This window comes from Limanda limanda, chromosome 16, assembly GCF_963576545.1.
Source record: "Limanda limanda chromosome 16, fLimLim1.1, whole genome shotgun sequence".
Taxonomy (NCBI): domain Eukaryota; kingdom Metazoa; phylum Chordata; class Actinopteri; order Pleuronectiformes; family Pleuronectidae; genus Limanda; species Limanda limanda.
In genome coordinates this window covers 20,763,950-20,781,749 of record NC_083651.1, presented here as the reverse complement: position 1 = coordinate 20,781,749, position 17,800 = coordinate 20,763,950, and the positions used below count along the sequence as shown (strand labels likewise).

The following is a 17,800-nucleotide window of genomic DNA, read 5'->3' as shown; positions in this document are numbered from 1 at the left end:
AAGCAAATGACAGAGAAGCAGTGGGATCTACAGTGACTCTACACCTGGTGTTCAGTGGGGCTGATGACGCCAATCCGCTCAAACCTGAGGAAGAAGCTTGAGTACAAACTCACGTCTAGTTTGAAACACTTCCACAACACAGCAGCATTCATCTACTGCTTCATCTACTGCCTGCTGCACACTGGAGCATATTCAAACTCAACTGACGTGAGAGAATTAAGACTTAACGACAGATGTAACTGATGTTTGAGCATTAAATCAAGAACGCTCGACAGATCTCTGAGTGGTGATTCCTGTGATTCTGGAGATTCCCAAACCTCACAGTCTTCTGAATATAAACAAACATGGAGGCCGGCATCATCAGTGATGTATCGCACAAACAATGGGGCAAATTAAATAAGCTGACTGTCATAGCAATTCCATGAGTTTGTCCTTTAAGTCTAGTTTCCACCTGGTACGGGAAACAGAAGTCTTTTTTACACTGTGGGCCGCCACGTCTTAGTTCTAAATTGGTGACGCTGGCCCTTCAGCTTGCTCTCATTGGCTATTGCTGGTTTCTGCTCACCCGCCAAACTGCTGTTCTTTTTGCACTACATGGGTCTCCCCAGTTTTCCCTTGGAGAGGCCTGAAACCAGGGAGGCTCAGATTCAGTCAGTGATATTAAAACTATGTCTCTAGGGAATTTTTTTGCCCGATAATCTGTTCATATCATAGCCTCCAAATCTTCAATGCCCATCAGGAAAATGGAATCACACCTACAATCAGGCTCATTATCCTCTGTGCAGCAGGCATTCTCTTCGTCTGTTTCCTCCACTTCAACCTTTTCTTTCTCCCTTCTTTCCTAAACCAACAATCTCAATTCCTGGCAATGCTCCCTCGCTCGCTCTGCTTCTCCCTGTTAGAACCAAAATAAAATGAATGAATACATCCTGAGACTTCACACAAAGGGCATTCAGTTGAGGGAACGGCACTAAAAACTGTACAGTATCTGCTCGTAAGCACATAGAACATATAAAAATCTGTGTGTGAAGTGTGTTATGGCCTCTGTACCTTCGAAGCACAGCGTTCGCTACGTTATACATGTGACGGAGTCATGGCTTCCATGATGAGACTATTTAACTGATTATCATCATTATTGCTTTTATGTGACATTTCTACTGAATGCAAATGCTATAGGTTAGAGCTACGGAGTAAAATGGTTGGGTTATCGTCTTGGTGTGAATACCAGCTCAGCTCTCTCATGGACAGAGACAGTAAATGTAGGTAGTTCACGTCAACACCTCACACCTCAGGCTTCATTAGTCCAGGAAGGGTCCACGTCCAGGTGAGCTGCTATTGTCCACCACTGCTCGTCCACACGAGGCCTCTCAGACGTTTCACCGCCTCGTTCCACAGGCTGGTGGGAAGAGACTGTGAGCATTGCCTGAATCCCTTTTAGCCGTAAAAGGGAAGGCTAGGCTAACCAGCTTTGCCAATATTGGAGCACTGCGGCTTCCACGTTAGTCCAGTCCTTGCCCTGTATCCAAGTCCAGACCCAGTTTGAATCCCTGACCAGGTCTCGCTCCCCTCCTCGGCTCTCCCCACCCTCTGGTTAGTCTGTAAGGCATCTCAACTTGGGCATGGAGGGACAGAGGGATGAAGAGTCAGCCGTTTCCCCAGCTGATCTCCCTCCTGTTCCACTTGTCAGGACTTGACATCGTCTCTCAACAAAACAATCAAAGCCCCTCGCCTGAATCGTACATTTTTCCTCCTCTTCCATCCGTTTGTAGTTTGGATACGCAGCCACTGTGATAGAGTGCGAATAGCAACCACAGTCTGTTAACACAGCCGGAAAGACATGTTGTTTTTTTTCTTGATTATTAAACAGGTACTGGGCCGTCCTTGGTGTGGGAATCTAGGGCTTTGAGGCTGCTCACGATGTTCTTCTGTGATCCTACAATTGTCACTCCAACCTTTTTCAGATCTCTGTTTGGTGAAGGACAGAGACAGAGAGAGAGAGAGAGAGAGAGAGAGAGAGAGAGAGAGAGAGAGAGAGAGAGAGAGAGAGAGAGAGACAGAGAGACAGAGAGACAGAGAGAGACAGAGAGCGACAGACATGAGGAAGAGGTAAAGATTGGGGTGAAAAAAAATGTGCATTAGTGATGGAGGCTGGTGACACCCACGTGGTATTTAATAACATGCGCCCCAGTGCTGCTCCTTTCACTTTCCCAATGCAGCTGTCATTCACAAAGGACTGCATTTCCCTGAAGGCCACTGGGCTGCCACATCTCTGAGGGAGGTGTGTGTTGGTCTCACTCTCCATCACTAACAAACAGGGAGCTGGGCCTGGGGGGCTGCAGTGACAGCTGCTATTAGGACTCTGCCAGGGGAGGAAACTATGGCATGCAGAGGCCTCACTGGTGGAAAGGACCTAGTTTCCTGTATGGAACTGCATTTCCTTTGACAGGGCAGGTTTAGGTTTGGGGAGAGGAGCAGCACTAGTTCCTGAGTTTATACAACAGTGTGACTCAGATGCATCCGGTCACGTGTTAAAAAGCTCTTAGAGATTAGTTACTGTTCATGCATTCTGTGTGAGAAAATACCTCAGGTTTAGATGTGTCACACGAGTTATGCATCATACAAATCAAATACAAATACACAGTAGTTAGTCTGCTGAATCAAAATGTCAAGCCAGTTAACACACACACAGTACCAGCAATGTATACACACAGTATTGCTGATAACACAATAGTCAAAGCACATAGTAAGACATATGTCTTTTGCCCATCTAATATACATTACATTGTATTAGTAGAAGCAGTAGGGTTGCAGTTGGAGTTGTGACATTTCTACGACAAACGCTTAGCAGACAGATCAAGGTATTTAATGTGTTGTTAAATAAATATATCACTTTTTATTATTTGCAAGCAGGAGATTTAGTTTGTCAGAACAGACAGAGCTGCAGAAATTCAGCAACAAAGAAAACACCAGAAGATCACGGACTTGGCTTCACTTTGTGTTACGATATAAAGGGATAGGGATATAACTCAAATGTCTAAAATGTCAACTGTATGATTGATTGATTTATTTCTTTTTCTTAATATGTGTTTTGTAGCCGTAACAAACAACAGCATTATGAAAAAAAGACAATAGCTTGGTTTCCATCCATACTACAGACGTCTGGATCGGCACTGACGACATCCGAGTCCGAACATATGCTTGACTCATCAGCCACTCGAAGGAATTATTTTCTCCAAACCTGTAGTATAATCCTCTTACATGTCAATGCCACTAATGCGTTGATAGAGCAATATCTGAAACATTCCTAGAAATATAAAGTATAAATATGTAATATAAAGTTTTTGCATCAGAAAATGTCCAAATATTCCAAATGTTCCTTTGTCTGTTGAAGGCTATTCAAGGGTCCTTTACCTTATTTCCTGTTTACAGTGGTATGGAAACAAAGCTATTGAGCCCTCACAGAATATTAACTCCAGATACTATCCCTTTACAGATCGAACAAGTGAAAGCCCATCCGTGCTTCTGGAGGTAGGCTACTGTTCCCAGGCGGGGGGGTCTGTAGAGCCCCTCATCCTCCACCCACCATCCAGAGCCTGAGGAGGCGGAGAGGAGCTGGGCGTTAGAGAGTGGTGATCCCCATGGACGGCTCCCAGTCTGGGCAAGTGGCGGGTGTGACGTGGACCTCCGTCAGAACCACTCTACTGAGACACAGCCAGGCCCGCCAACATTAACACATTGAACTGGATGCCAACAATATACTTTATCGCACGAAGGCTCATTGAAGCACATTTATCATGTAATAAAAAGAAATAGTAATAAATCAGGCATATAAATCGAAAACATTTGTGTTATATTGAGAGAAGAGGACAAACATAAATCATGACAAAAATGCTATGGACAGCAGCTCTTGTGTTTCTGAACATGGTAGCAGAACTTTTATGACCTCAAAATATACAGAAAGTCCCGTGTTTATCGGAAAAAGAAAAACTCTCAGCCAAGTGAACCATAAATCCATCCAGAATACATGAGATATCATAAATAAGAATAAAAAAGCCTTAAAAAAACAGCACAAATGTATTACTGCAAAGGTCATCGATTTTGCACGTCACTGGTGTAGCAATGTAGAGCTTAAGATCTATGCTTATGGGGAATAATCATTAATCACTCAAAGACTGTAAATCCAGTGTTTTTTAACTATAGAGTGGAAAAATACGGGGTAGGGGGGCTACAGGCTGAACAAAAGTGCAATGACATTTGAAAAGAACAAAAATAAGCCACCGCTGCACCACAGCATCAACTGAGGAGACAAACAGTGTTAAGTTGCAGTTGGAATGTAATTTATCTTGAGGCCATACATTTTAAAAATGCTACTCTGGCCTTGTATTAGCTACAGGTCAAGCATTGGGAGACCCGCACAGGACAATGAATCTCCGCTGTGCCTTAGAGCAGAACTGTCCAGAGTCCCACCTGTTGTGTTGTCATCTTTTTAAAAATTCAGTTTCTTAATCACATGGTCCACTTAATGTCAGCAAAGCCCTAATAAATCACCTCAAGAGCAGACAATGATAATGAAATAACAAAGACATCAACAACATAAACATCGTCTACAAGTTGAAACAGACGTGAGACATGATTATAAATCAGAACCAGAGACACTCACACGAGACCGATCAGCAGTTGAGAGTTTCTCTCTGCAGTGTGTCACACTGTTGACTCAACAATCCGCATCATTCCTCAGCAGTACCTCTGCCGGGTCTTTTTCTCTCTCTCCAGTTCAGTTAACAGTGAAACGTGGTGTGAAACCATTTTACATGGGCACGAGTCATTTTCCTCTTTTGTGGTGTCACTATGTCGAGTTGCTGAGAGACTGTGGATACTAAATGATTGTGGGGTATAAGTGTTTTTTTTTTGCAGTCTGTAGCAGAAAGCGTTGATGCGTTTACCTTCATTTACAAAAGAAAGAAAAGCCTGGAGACTGTGAAAACATATACACTGTACTGTACCACCTGTTTCGCATTTTATCACCCCATTAAAGGGCCGTTATCAGTTGCCATCGGGGGTAAAAACATGTGGGTTGGCAGAGACTAACTCCACCTCCTGGTTGGCTCAGACTTTCATCATGACGGCAATAAACCTGGAGCGTAACAGGTTTATACATATAAACTACTTGAATACGTTTAGGGAATAATCATGATTTGGAATAAAATTTGTCAACTGGAAACAAACATCTGTTTGAAGAAGGCGTCACCAACGCCACCTCACTTCTGCTCCTTCTGCCCATTTGGAAAAAGGTTAACGACAGGTTGTAATAAGCTGCTGGTTTTTTAACAGTGATAATGATGAGGATCGTATCCTGGCTGCTGGAAGCTGAACTTTGCCTCTTCCCAAAGCATATCAATGGGAGTGATGACAAGTGATAACCATCATTTAATGGGGGGATAATGTTGAACGCGGTAGTGTAACGTATTTACTTGTGGTTGTCAGATTAGGTCAAGTCAGTCACTTTCTCTGAACTTTGCATTGACCCTGTCCACGTGAAGAAAATAGTTCAAAAAAGAGGGGAATTTCCTCGTCGGTCTCTCATATCCTGTCTCAGAAAAAGGACTTCAAATTCTCCAGCTGATGAGTCAGCACTCTGCAGCCAAGTATGATTACTGTTCCTCAGAGGTCAGAGCGCTGCCAAGCCTTGTGCTGAATATCAAGGACTAGATTAAGACTGTACGAATCAATAGAGCAATCCATAGTGAGCGATGCGTCGTCTCCGCCAAGGCTGCTAGCCTTGTAGCCGAGCTAGCCTTGTGTGCCTGGGCTTCAGCCTTCAGTGGATTAATACTGCAGTGATCCAATTCAGCATCGAGTTACAGAGAATGCATTGTAGACCGATATGATTACTACAGTACAAGGTTACGCTGGTGCAGTTCATCTGTGGTGTACTCGGTCAATACCGAATGTGGATTACAACCAATTCTTGCCGTGTAAGCTTCTTTTTGTTTAGTTTGTTGTAGTTGACCTAAGATAGATTTCACAAATTAATTGATTGATTTGCATTAGAAAAGTTAACAGAAAAGTGAGAGGAGATGCTTTAATGAAATGGAGCTTTAATAAACTCGGAGAGAAATCATTTTAACGCCATCTAATTGCTGGAATCCCAAAAATGTGTCATCACTAGCATTACGGACGCACTCACCCCAGTGGAAGCTACACTTTTCCTCATGTCTCTTTTGTATTAGGCCCCATTTAGGACTTTCAAAATAGCAGCCATATTAGAATAAATTCAACAATCGTACAGAGATAACAATGTTTCCTTGGGTGAAAACATCAACTTCTTTGTCCTTCGCATCCTCTGAACTGAAATCAAATCCACGATTCATCATTATTCAAAAGGACACACGCTTCAGGTTGCTTCTTTCAGCCGACACTGCTAACGGCTGCAGGTTGGGTTAGTCATAGACAGCAGTAATAGCTAACTGCAGCACCGACCGCCCTGTCCCCTACGGCCCAGCTGCTGCCATCACCACAGTGAACGGCTGCTTTGATCACAATAATTAGAAATGTCCAATTATTTACCCGCTCACATTCCACATCGGTTAAAGCAGCAGCAGGCCAACAGAGCAAGAGAGGCGAGAGGCAAGAGAGAATATTTCTGCACTTTCCACTGGCAAAAACAGAAAAAAACAACTTAAAGTATTATAAACAGAGTCAGGTAGAGTAGAGTCTGCTGCTGTCCTTGATTTTCTTCAAGCAGCCGCACTTGAACTGTAAGTCTGGAGGTTTGTTCATCATTATAATCTCCCAGTCTGTTATGACTGTGCTTGGGATTCATAATTCCTTTCAGCCTGTCACCACAGGACTCTGCCCGGCCAAAATCTGATCCCCTATCTCAGAACCTTTTGTCACGCTGATGATCCTGTCAGCGGGGCCAGACAGATCTCTAACTGTGGAGCTATCTACCTTCTACTGAGAGACATTGATTCACTATCCCCCAATACTCTGCATCTATATCGTTTTTTATTCTACAAATTGGTCTTTATAATGACCAAATATGAATCAGAGGTTGTTGAACTACCTGTCGTCTATTTTGACATTAGGGATGAGTGAACAAGACTCACCTCGTGCTTTAAGTCAGATGATTTCAATATTTACACAGAAACCAAAGCCAAACGGTTGTTTAGGAAACCAGAGTTGTCAGCCATGACAAAAAAATCAACCATGCTTTACTTAACAGGAGCAGATGTTGTAGGGAAAACAAATTCGATTCACTGGCCGTGGACACTTTGCAGATCAGTCTCTGAACTGTAACTGTTTTGTACTGTCCTTTTAGATATGTTGTTCCTACATTAAAAAAAATTTGGGTGGCATAAGAATTATGACAAAAGAATAGGGTTGCAAAGGGGAGGAAAGTTTCCGGTAAATTTCCGGAAACTTTCCGGAAACTTTCCATGGGAAGTTTAGCTCGGGAATTTTGGGAATTTTGAAAAAAAAAAAACTACTCAAATTAAACGCTGAGCAATAAAAAAAAAGTTTCCATGATATTACTGGGGAAAATATATTAGCATGCTGATTGAGGATTGTTAATCTGTTCATCTAGCCTATTTCCATTCATTTATCCATCAATTGTAAAATATGTTTACAGATGATTCCAATTGTTTGGCTACCTATTTATATCTCTAGCATTGCATTAGTGTTTTTTTACAAACTTTTTTCTCATCTTATTCTACAGAACAATGCCACGTGCACTCTCTCATGTGTGGAGACATTTCACCCCATCCAATGTAGAAGGAAAAGCTGTGTACATTTGCAAATACTGTGCAATGACCTATGTTAAGAATGACACAATGATGCAGAAGCATATAGTCAAGTGCCCAAAGTTTCCTCAGGGCTCAAATCAGCCTATGACAAAACAAAATGTTTATATTTATGTCTGTATATGACAAGGTAAATACAGTTAGTATAAATTACCCACAACATTTCCAGTTTATTCCTGTTAATTCCCGTATATTCCCGTTTATTTAGTTAATTCCCGTATATTCCCGTTTATTCCTGTTAATTCCCGTATATTTCCGTTTATTCCTGTTAATTCCAGTATATTCCCGTTAATTCCCATGGAAAGTTTCCAACTTTGAATATTCCTGGAATTTTGCAACCCTACAAAAGAATATGTGCTAGTGGAAATAATCTGTTTAAAAACATTATTTTATACAAGATTGTAAACATTAATATAGCAACCAGCAATTACTTTCTGCCAGAGCTTTCTTCTAGTGCTTGATCATTTTCGGAACTAATATGTAAAGTGCCCTGTGATAATGTAAGTTCTGATTTGGTGCGATACAAATACAATAGATTTTTTTTTGTCAAAGATATTGCCACTAGTTAAACATCTACTGGTTGGTGGATATTGTATCTGACCTTTAAGTGGTCGTACCTGGGGATTGAACAGTGACTGACCAGATGTCATTATATGGTCAGTGCCATCCAGGTCAATGGGGAAAACACAATCTAGGGCCTGCAGCTCCCAGAATTAGATTTCTCTAGATTTGGCTTTCAAGTAATTTTCTGAGAAACCTTTTGATAGCTCCATCCTTGTTTTTTCTTTCAAGGCTTTTCTTTCTCTCCAGTATTTCATCTTGTCAAATCTCCCCTCTCATTCTCACCCTCAATAGATTCTCTTTTGTCCCCTCCTGGAACGCTCAATTATCCCTCACTCTGTCCCTCTCAATCTTTCTGCTTTTTGTTTTTCTATTTATCTCTGTCTTTCTCTTTCTTTTCATTCTCTCATCTTCTACCTCTGTGGTCATACTTACAACATTGAGTGCATGGCTAAAGACCTGTCGTTATGAGTTACCGTGAGTCTCATCTGGACACTTTTAGAAATGGCTCTATAGCTTTCGTTTCACTTTCGGAGGAAAAAAGAGGATGTGTGTGTGTGTGTGTGTGTGCGGGTGTATGTGTGTTCGTTACCAAGTGCCTCTTCAAATTCTGGGGTCTTGCCACCGGTACTGGGGCCCTATAAACACTGGGTGACATCAATAGGGAGAGAAGCCTGTGTGTGTGTCTGTCGGCGTGTGTTGTTGTCTTACTCTGTGGAAGTCTTAGCCAGGGTGTCGCAGGAGCTGTAGCTGACCCCAGAGAAGGCCTCCTTGCAGGGTAAGGTCCTCATTCCATCCATCCATTCGCTCATGGTCTCCATGGAGGGAACCTCTGCACTACTCCTGTCCAGCAACAAGTTGGCCGGCCTGAGGCGAGACAAAAGAAGGAGGAAGATAAATTAGTTGTCGAAGACACATTTCTCCGAGTAATGACCTGTAACACTGACAATGGAGATCATAGCATAGTTTCAGGAGCATAAGGCTATTAGCATTACGCAGATCACCAGCTGAGAGTCTAATCTTATTGCTGCTGCAGCTAAAATTTCAGGCAAACACAACTTGGGGAGAAGACTCGAATTGAATTAAGAGTAGATTGCACAGTGTTGATGTTTGTTGACCTTGCACTGACTTTGTCCCCTAAACATACAACACACCAGGACAGACGAAAATAAAACTTCTGCAGCCTCCAGGTGGACAGCAGGATGGAAACAGGGTTTATGAAAGACTAGCGACTCCACCAGCAGCAGCAGGACTATTTACAAGAAGCACTGCAGAACAAAGGAGTGTACAGAACATTGTCAGTAAACAGATTGCCTCATTGCAAGGCGTGCTTTGATAAGACTATTTGTCATAGTGTGACTGAAGTGGTTACCAGGTTGAAGTTTCACCTTTGCATCGCAATTAAAAATCTATATACTGCGCTAATGGGAACAGAATTGAATACGATTGCTAAGTTGTGAGTGACTTCATCATTTCTGCATAATTAGTTACACACAATACATGTGCACTTTAATGAAGAGATTATGTATTGTATCACACACACACACGCACACACACACACTGGCCTTACGCCTCTGTTGCATACAGTAAACCTGCACAATGCCTTTGGGCTTTAAGCACAGGGGGAATCAACCCACTACACAAAACGTCAATAATATTTTAAACATATTCAAGAAAAACATTACCAACAAAAGCTGCATCGGTTTCCGTCTAATCTCATTACTGTACCATGTGGCAAAATGCAATATTAGATTTGATTAGACTTGATGGTTTCAATTGGATCAAATCAAATTAAATGTACTGCGTTGGGCTTCGGAGTGCTCAGTCAACAGCAGAGGGTGAAGGAAAGGCTGCAGGCGCAGTTCTGACTGGCGCTGACGGATGTTTGCCAAGGATTGGGGGAAGGACGCGAGAGGAAGAAAGACTCAGGCACGCAGAGCCAGAGAGGGATATCAGAGCGCTGGAGAGCGGTGGAGAAGCTGGAGACGACACAGAGCTGTCTCAGGACTGAGGCTGGGTTTTATACAAATAACACTTGTTGTGAAACCTGCCCACATGGAGACAGGGAATAGAAATCTAGGTCAAAGCACATTGGGTCAAACTCGAAACACAATCATCAAAAAAACAATAATGATTTTGAACACTTTGTGTGTTTATGGCAAAAATTGTGAGTTGCCTTTGAAACTGGGTTGGAAAGGCACAATTTTTTTGGAAAGGCACCAATCTTGCAGATTAGACAAAGGCACCTGCGTTAGGACACACATACACACAAACACACATACACATATGCAATCTCACACACATGCACACAAGGGAAATGGCGCTTTGTGAGCAAGGCAGGACCGGACAGGGCAGAGAACAGGGTAGCTTTTCCTTTGGGGAATACTATTCATAGTCTTGTAAATAAATTCATTAGAATACCAGGAAGTCCACCTCCGCCTGTTTGATTTGGATTGGCAGGGAGGTCTGGAGCCAGGGTGTGTGTGTGTGTGAGAAAATCTGAAAAGTATTACCCAGGCTTAGGATATCCTCAGGGAATTTGGTATTTGGCATTTTTATTTTATTCTATTTTATTTTATGAAGTTCTCTTTGAGATGTGTAAGTCTAGTAGAATTCATCAAAATGTATGCATTTGTATTTATTCAAATCAAATAGGCTAAATGCATATAAGCATTTTCTTATTGTCACCCTCATTTTAGAACTGTTCGTCTTATTTCACATGTGGAGTAGGATTGGAAATATGATGTCCTATGTTGGACTTGTGCACAACAACAACTCTCTTTTTTTGTGCTGATAAAATACAGTACAATATATTTTGATTAAAAACAGCAGAAAACCCTATCAAACCGATGTAACAATAGAAAATCATCAAGCAGCAATGTCAAAAACACCACCACACCGAGCCAACAAGAAGTGAGATGACATCTCAAACAGAGGCAGGGAAAAGGGGAAAGATAAAAGGGGAGTGAGAAAAAAAAAGATGGTGGAGTGGGTGTTGTTAAAATTATTGAGTCTTTTCCTGCCAGATCAGAGGCCTGTCAGAATTCTGGGGCCCCCCAGGACCCCCTGGAGAGACTGGTTTGTAGAAAAAGCAGGGAATTGAGGGCTCGACTGTGGGGATAGTTTGCATGGTGGTGGTTGAGAGGGAGGGGGGGGGGGGGAGTGTGCAAATCTCACTGAAAGGGAAAAAAGTCTCTTGTTGATCATATTTTGTATATTATGTTTGTAAATGTAAAGAAAAGGACTGATTGGGAGGATTGTATCTGAAGGTTTACAGATATACATTTGGCACAAAATCAGTTTGGACTCAAATTCAAACATCCCCCAAAAAGTCCTAAATATTAACTCAGAGTTGTCACTGGATTATTGATCCTCTCCTCTTCTGTTCCCGTCTCTGATCTCTCCCCTGTCATCCTCTGCTTTCTTTCCCCCTCTCCTCGTCTCCTCCGAGAGGTAAACTGCAAATGACCTTGTTTCCCCCCCCTATCATTTTCTTTTGTCTCCTTTGTTGTTACATTTTCGGCAACATCTCTCGGCAGCTCAAGAGACTAGAAGATTGGAGAGGAAACAGAGGGATGTGATGAAGGGGAAAATAAAGAGCAGAGAAAGCATCTGTCTGACGGCGTAGGGGGGGAAGGGATTTTTCGAGAAACCCCTCACAGACCTAACACCATAAAGCATCGCAGCAAACAACTGCTCGAACACAGGGAAGTATAAATATGCAGGAAAAAGAAAAAAAAGTCTATACCCCCCTTCTCGTTTTCTTATTTCCCTTCCCTTCCTTTTGCTCCATCTTTCATTTGTTTGACCTCTAAATAACCAGGCCTGTGTAGTCTCTTGTTTTTAAAGCTCTCGAGGGAGGAGAAGAGGTGGATGAGGAGCAGAGCACGTAACAGATTCATGTTGGTAGGACAGTGTGGGAGGAATTAAATTCTCACTGTTTTACCAGCCCAACTCCCAGGGGGGGGGCCCCTGCATGGGAGAGGTTCGCCCAAAACACCCGAGCCAACGTCGGCCCTTTTAATTGAAAATCTGATACCGGGGCATTAAGTATCTTCTGCCTCTGCTGGATGTGATGAATATGATGTAGTTTGAATCAATACTACTCAGGTGGTCTGAACCAAGCTATTAACCTAAATTTACTCAAGTGTGACATTTTGAATTTGATTCCACTCAACAATGCACGATTCTTAATATGGAAGCTTGATTTACATGAGTAGCATGAGTTTCACTGCAGAGTTTCAATGCTGTTAAAGAGAGTTTATAATTTTGTGTAAAATGAGCTTTAATTGAAAATGTTATGCATGGATTATTGTTATTTCGCTGAATCTGCAGGATTCAAAAAGTTCATTTTTAAGTTCTCTTTAGGACAGAAATGAAGGTAATTTAAGACCTATGTCAAGTATGAAGGATATGGAGGAATATAAGAGTCCCAGAATTACTTCGGTGAAGTAGCCAAGTAGCGAATAACCCTTAAAACGCAACGTTATCTACAGTTAGAGACAAAAGATATCCATATCATTTCCCAAAGCTAAGCTAGGTGCACTGTGGATTCTCACCAGGGTCTTTATAGCCTCAGGTGTTTGTTCCAACTTACAACAAGCTGCTATCTGTATAATTGAGAAACAACTACATCATGCAGAGACATTGCCAACTATGCATACCGACAAAATATTTATTTTAAAAATGAACAGAATTAAGACCTACTTAAACATATTTAAAACACATGTACATATTTTTTTTTAAAACTCTTTTTAGACTTTTTAAGACTCTGCAAAAACCCTGTAATTAAAGTCAAAGGCATTGCTCGTCAATGCTTGGCATCAACCTTGCCTCTCATTCCCAGGTTTCCTATACCTCCCCATGTCCCCCTGTTCCGTGCCTTTTTATATCCTCATAGCTTTGCATGATTATCTGTGTTCTTTAGTATCCTGAGCTGGTTTACTCTCACCAATTGAAACCTCCTTTTCCCATTTTTTCTATTCCAAGTCCCAACCTTACTCACAGGCCAAGATATACACCAACACAGATCTCAGCCCAGTTCCATGTGCAGCCATGGCCGGCGGCCCCAATCCCTTATTTCTTTGTCTCAAGCCCTTTATTGGGAAACTGGTTAGCTCTTATTTCAGCCTCAACCTCATTTCCAACCTGACCCCAACTGCTGAACATGAACTGAAGACCTTCTTTACTGGAATTACAGAGAATAGATATACTTTAAGATTTATTGTTACACGTTCAGGATTTTGATTATTCCAAAACAACAAAACCTACTCTATGTGCGGCAGTGCAATAGGAACTCCTGCACATTAATGTAAACTGACATGTATTTATAATGTGTAATAGTTGTATTGAAGCACTGTGGTTGCAGTAATACGTTGTTGAACATGAAGGAGGATACTTCCTCACCTTGAAAACCGGATAACCTGTGATCTCATATGTTTTAGACAGCCTGTAAAGTCCATGGTATTGACGGTGGCCTCTCACCCCGACTTGACTCCCGTTGGCCCTATAATTAGTCTCTGAAGGCCGACCTCGGCACATGGATTCAAGTCCCTCTTCATCCACACAGGGACACTAAACTCTGACCAGGTCCCACCCCTAAACTCTCCAGATGCTCTCCTCCGGTCTCGGGCTTTGGTCTGGAGGCTTTTGCAGAGGAGGGGGTTTGGTCCCCCCGCCAGCCTGAGACAAACGAGGTGTGTGGAGCTGAGTGCAGCTGCTCCCGCTGCGCAACTGCCGCCGCCACACACACACACACACACACACACACACACACACACACACACACACACACACACACACACACACACACACACATATATACGCAGATACACACACCGTTGTCATAAATCACGAGAGCCGCCTCTGTCGACCGGCCTTTGCTCGCTCAGTGTTAAAAGGCAATCAGGAAAATTACATGCAAACTCCAAGGGACCTATTTTCACTTTCTTAAGAAATCATTAGTCAATGTTATGAGCTTTGAAGTCTCCATAACACCACGGTCGTCTGCTCAGACCCAACGCTTGTCCCCCCTCCCTGCTCAGAAGTGACAACTGTCAGCTGCCCTGGTTCCCCCGCGGCCCCCTGGAAGAGAATAGTTGTCCCAACAAAGGACAGAAGTGCCAAGGCAGTGGGGATAATAAAGGAGGGGAGAAGTAGGGAGGAATATGTCATCGGACTGCAGAAGAAATATTCATGGGAATGGTTTAAGGTGATGGGGAGGAGGGGCGGTGATGAGTGGAGCTAATTTTCACCTTCCATCGAGAGGAAGTGAGGAGGCGATGTTTAATGTCGAGTTCCTGCAGCGCCTCGTTCCGAAAGCAAACAGGAGTTCACCAAGCGAGGAAGACACGTAAATCTAATATCCTCTCTCCGTAAGCCTTTGTCTTCTCATTGGCTATTACATTAATATTGGGGAATTGAGCTCCATTCCTGAAAATTTAAACGGCAACAGTCATTAGTATCCCCATGAATTATGAGGACAGAGCAGAAAGTGCCATGGCCTGCAGTAACCCATGGCACAGTGTGTGAAATGTGTAATGCAAACCATCTCTAGTGATTAAATTCCTGGATCCAGGTGATGGAACCCGAGCAGAAAAGTGCAGCCAGAATAACACTATTGGTGGTTGTATCATTTGTGCGATCACCGGAAGGCACAAGACGCATAATGTCCCTCAAAGTATTCAAGGTTTACCTGGACGTGGTGTTGGCCGTGATCTTGAGGCTACCAGGGTTGCGGATGAGTTTATCCAGGATGCTGACTATCTGTTCAAACTTCGGCCGGTTGTTCCTCTCCTTCTGCCAGCAGTCCAACATCAGCTGGTAGAGAGTGGCGGGACAGTCCATGGGCGGGGGGAGGCGGTAACCCTCATCCACGGCTTTAATTACCTTGATGTGTCAAGGAAAACACAAGATGGGAGAAAAAATGGATGAGATTTATTAAGATCAAAAATGGCATCTATATGGCCCTTTTTATCGTAATCACAACTTTTATCAGGTTTTTACATATAAAGAAACATTTACTGCAAATGTTCTACGTATCATTTTGCTCTAAGTGGTGCTTGGTGTGTTGTGTAGACAAACTGACATAGTTAACACTTCATCTTCCTCAACCGCCCATCCAAACACCTCTGCCTTACTGGTACAGCTCTTCTAACTACTTGCCAGATATCACCTCATTTCCTCTTTATCGCCCCATTGTGCAGCATAATTTCAGCTACTAGCAAACTTCGAAAAAGTTCTCTAACTTGGCGCATGAGGTGCATCAAGGGCAACATGGATTGAGCTGGGGGCAAGACACAGATATCCGTGTGTCCTTATTGAGGGAGCAATGATTTACAAGTGGCTCGTAGATAGAGATGCAGAGACTGTTGGTAAAGACGAGGCATTCTGCAGGAAACCAAGGATAAACCTGCACAAGGGAAAATAAATACCAAAGCAGCGCTCCTGCAGGAAACAGGCTTGTGCCTAAACTGTTCTGTTTGCAGTTCTTCTTCGTTTCCTTTTTCCTGTTGATGTGTTAACTTGCAATGACAGGCTTAAATTATCTTAGCAGCGATAACTATCATTTAGAAGACTGCTCTAAATGACTCGTTTGTGTGAGTAAAGGGTAGACATGTGTTGACGTCACTGTTGCTGCTTGGAATGACCAAATCGTGAAGCATAACTGTAGCTTTAAATCCATTTACACAACTCTGTACATGAACTAAACATCTAATCTAAACATTATAACTCAGAAGTACTTACATCCTGATTGGACATCTCCCAGTACGGCCGCTCCCCGTATGACATCACCTCCCAGAGCACGATGCCATAACTCCAAGCATCACTGGCCGACGTAAACTTCCTGTAGGCGATGGCCTCTGGTGCTGTCCATCGAATCGGGATCTTACCTCCCTGACAGAGCGAGTGAAGGAAAACAATAATCAGTCATACAGCTCTTCAGTTGATCAGATATGGAATAAATAAATAAACCTGAGCAGCTCAGTCGTGCTGCCTGATATTATCATGTATATTAGCGGGTGTTCAGGTTTACATTAACACATGGAATCCATGAAAGACTACAGCTACAAGACCTACTGATCACAGAGGAATATCTTGAAAAAAGACGATCAGCCGAGACATATGTAAAAATGTGGTATTCATGGGATAGTTTGAATATTACATATTTATTGCAAGTTAAGACGATATGTTCCTCATATTGGAAATAGCTGCATTCCAGTGAAATGAAATATAAAGACACATGTTTCTATCACATGCACATCTGTTAACCCATATGGGCTCTGTGGTTTGGACTGAGCACAGCAATATCAACCTCACGTTATTATTCCCTGTATGGTGTTGAGGTTATGCAGTGAAATTTGAATAAATATATATATATGTGGAATTTTTAAATTGTACATGAATGAACACACCTACCATTGGACATACAGGCACAAAAATGCACACGTGTGAACCTAAACTATAAATTCTGCCTCAAAAATTGGTAAAAAATGATGAAAAGTGTTTCACCGAGGCCTGGATGTGAATCTGTCAGCATGTGTGGACTGTAACATGTGTGTTAGTAACTGTAACATGTCAGAGTTTATTATCCTGTCTTATGATTCTAGATCATTTATTTCTGGGAGAGAGGCAAATGGTTTATTTATTTGTCAAGCAATTCCCAGCCAGTGAATTATACTGTTTAAATGGGCTGCACGCATGGGCTTGACCACAGGGTCCAAGGATGGAAATGACCACACACACACACACTCACACACACACACACACAGACACACACACACACACACAAACAAGCGGTGTTTCATTTTGTGACATGAGCATCAAGAAGTGAAACAAATTTTTTTTAAATAGTTTTTTTGACATATTTCCATGACAATACCTTATTTCTGTGCCTTTCCAAGATATTATCTGATTTCAAAAAAGCTAATTATCCCACATTTCTAGCTGATTGTCGTTGGGGTGTTTGTGTTAAGATGTTTTTTTCCTGGCTGTTTCTGCAGAGCAATAATAAACAGTTTGGAATAGAAGCCTTGATGCTAATGTTGCGTGGGCGGACAGGTCAAGAAAGCATTTGACTGCACAAACACAAAACATCTTATCAATGTGCTGCATTCCTTCGTGGCACACGGTGCTTGGAGTGCTGATCTCCACGGCCTCCCTGTTGGTGCGTGTTGTCATTTCTGTGCAGTGGTCCAGAGAGGGCGAACTTTGTGGATTTATGTTGGTTTTATCGCAATAAACTTTTATTTCTCTTTCCCATGGCACAGGGACCTGGTGAGTGTGCTTGGATTTATCCGGTATACAACAGAGCGTAACAGTGACCGCCCAGGTTCTGAGCGGCTCTGGTTCCTGAAGTAGATTTCCCATTAATTTTACTCCTTTCACATTTTAGGAAATCCCTATAAAAAGAGTTTAAAGCCTGGAACCAGGGC

The 17,800-nt window shown here is 42.4% G+C and overlaps 1 protein-coding gene across 3 annotated transcripts in view; it reads right to left on the bottom strand.

Moving 5' to 3' along the window:
• Positions 1-1,608: 1,608 nt before the first annotated feature.
• Positions 1,609-17,800, bottom strand: part of epha3 (eph receptor A3) — a 97,755-nt gene continuing 81,563 nt past the window's right edge. For all 3 annotated transcript variants that reach the window (XM_061088217.1, XM_061088214.1, XM_061088216.1), the window contains 4 exons: positions 16,113-16,262; positions 15,061-15,254; positions 9,078-9,233; positions 1,609-1,965 (listed from right to left, as the gene is read on the bottom strand). In XM_061088217.1, the coding sequence (XP_060944200.1) occupies positions 1,860-1,965; positions 9,078-9,233; positions 15,061-15,254; positions 16,113-16,262 (606 nt within the window). In that variant the 3' untranslated portion in view covers positions 1,609-1,859. The remainder of the gene's footprint in view (positions 1,966-9,077; positions 9,234-15,060; positions 15,255-16,112; positions 16,263-17,800) is intronic.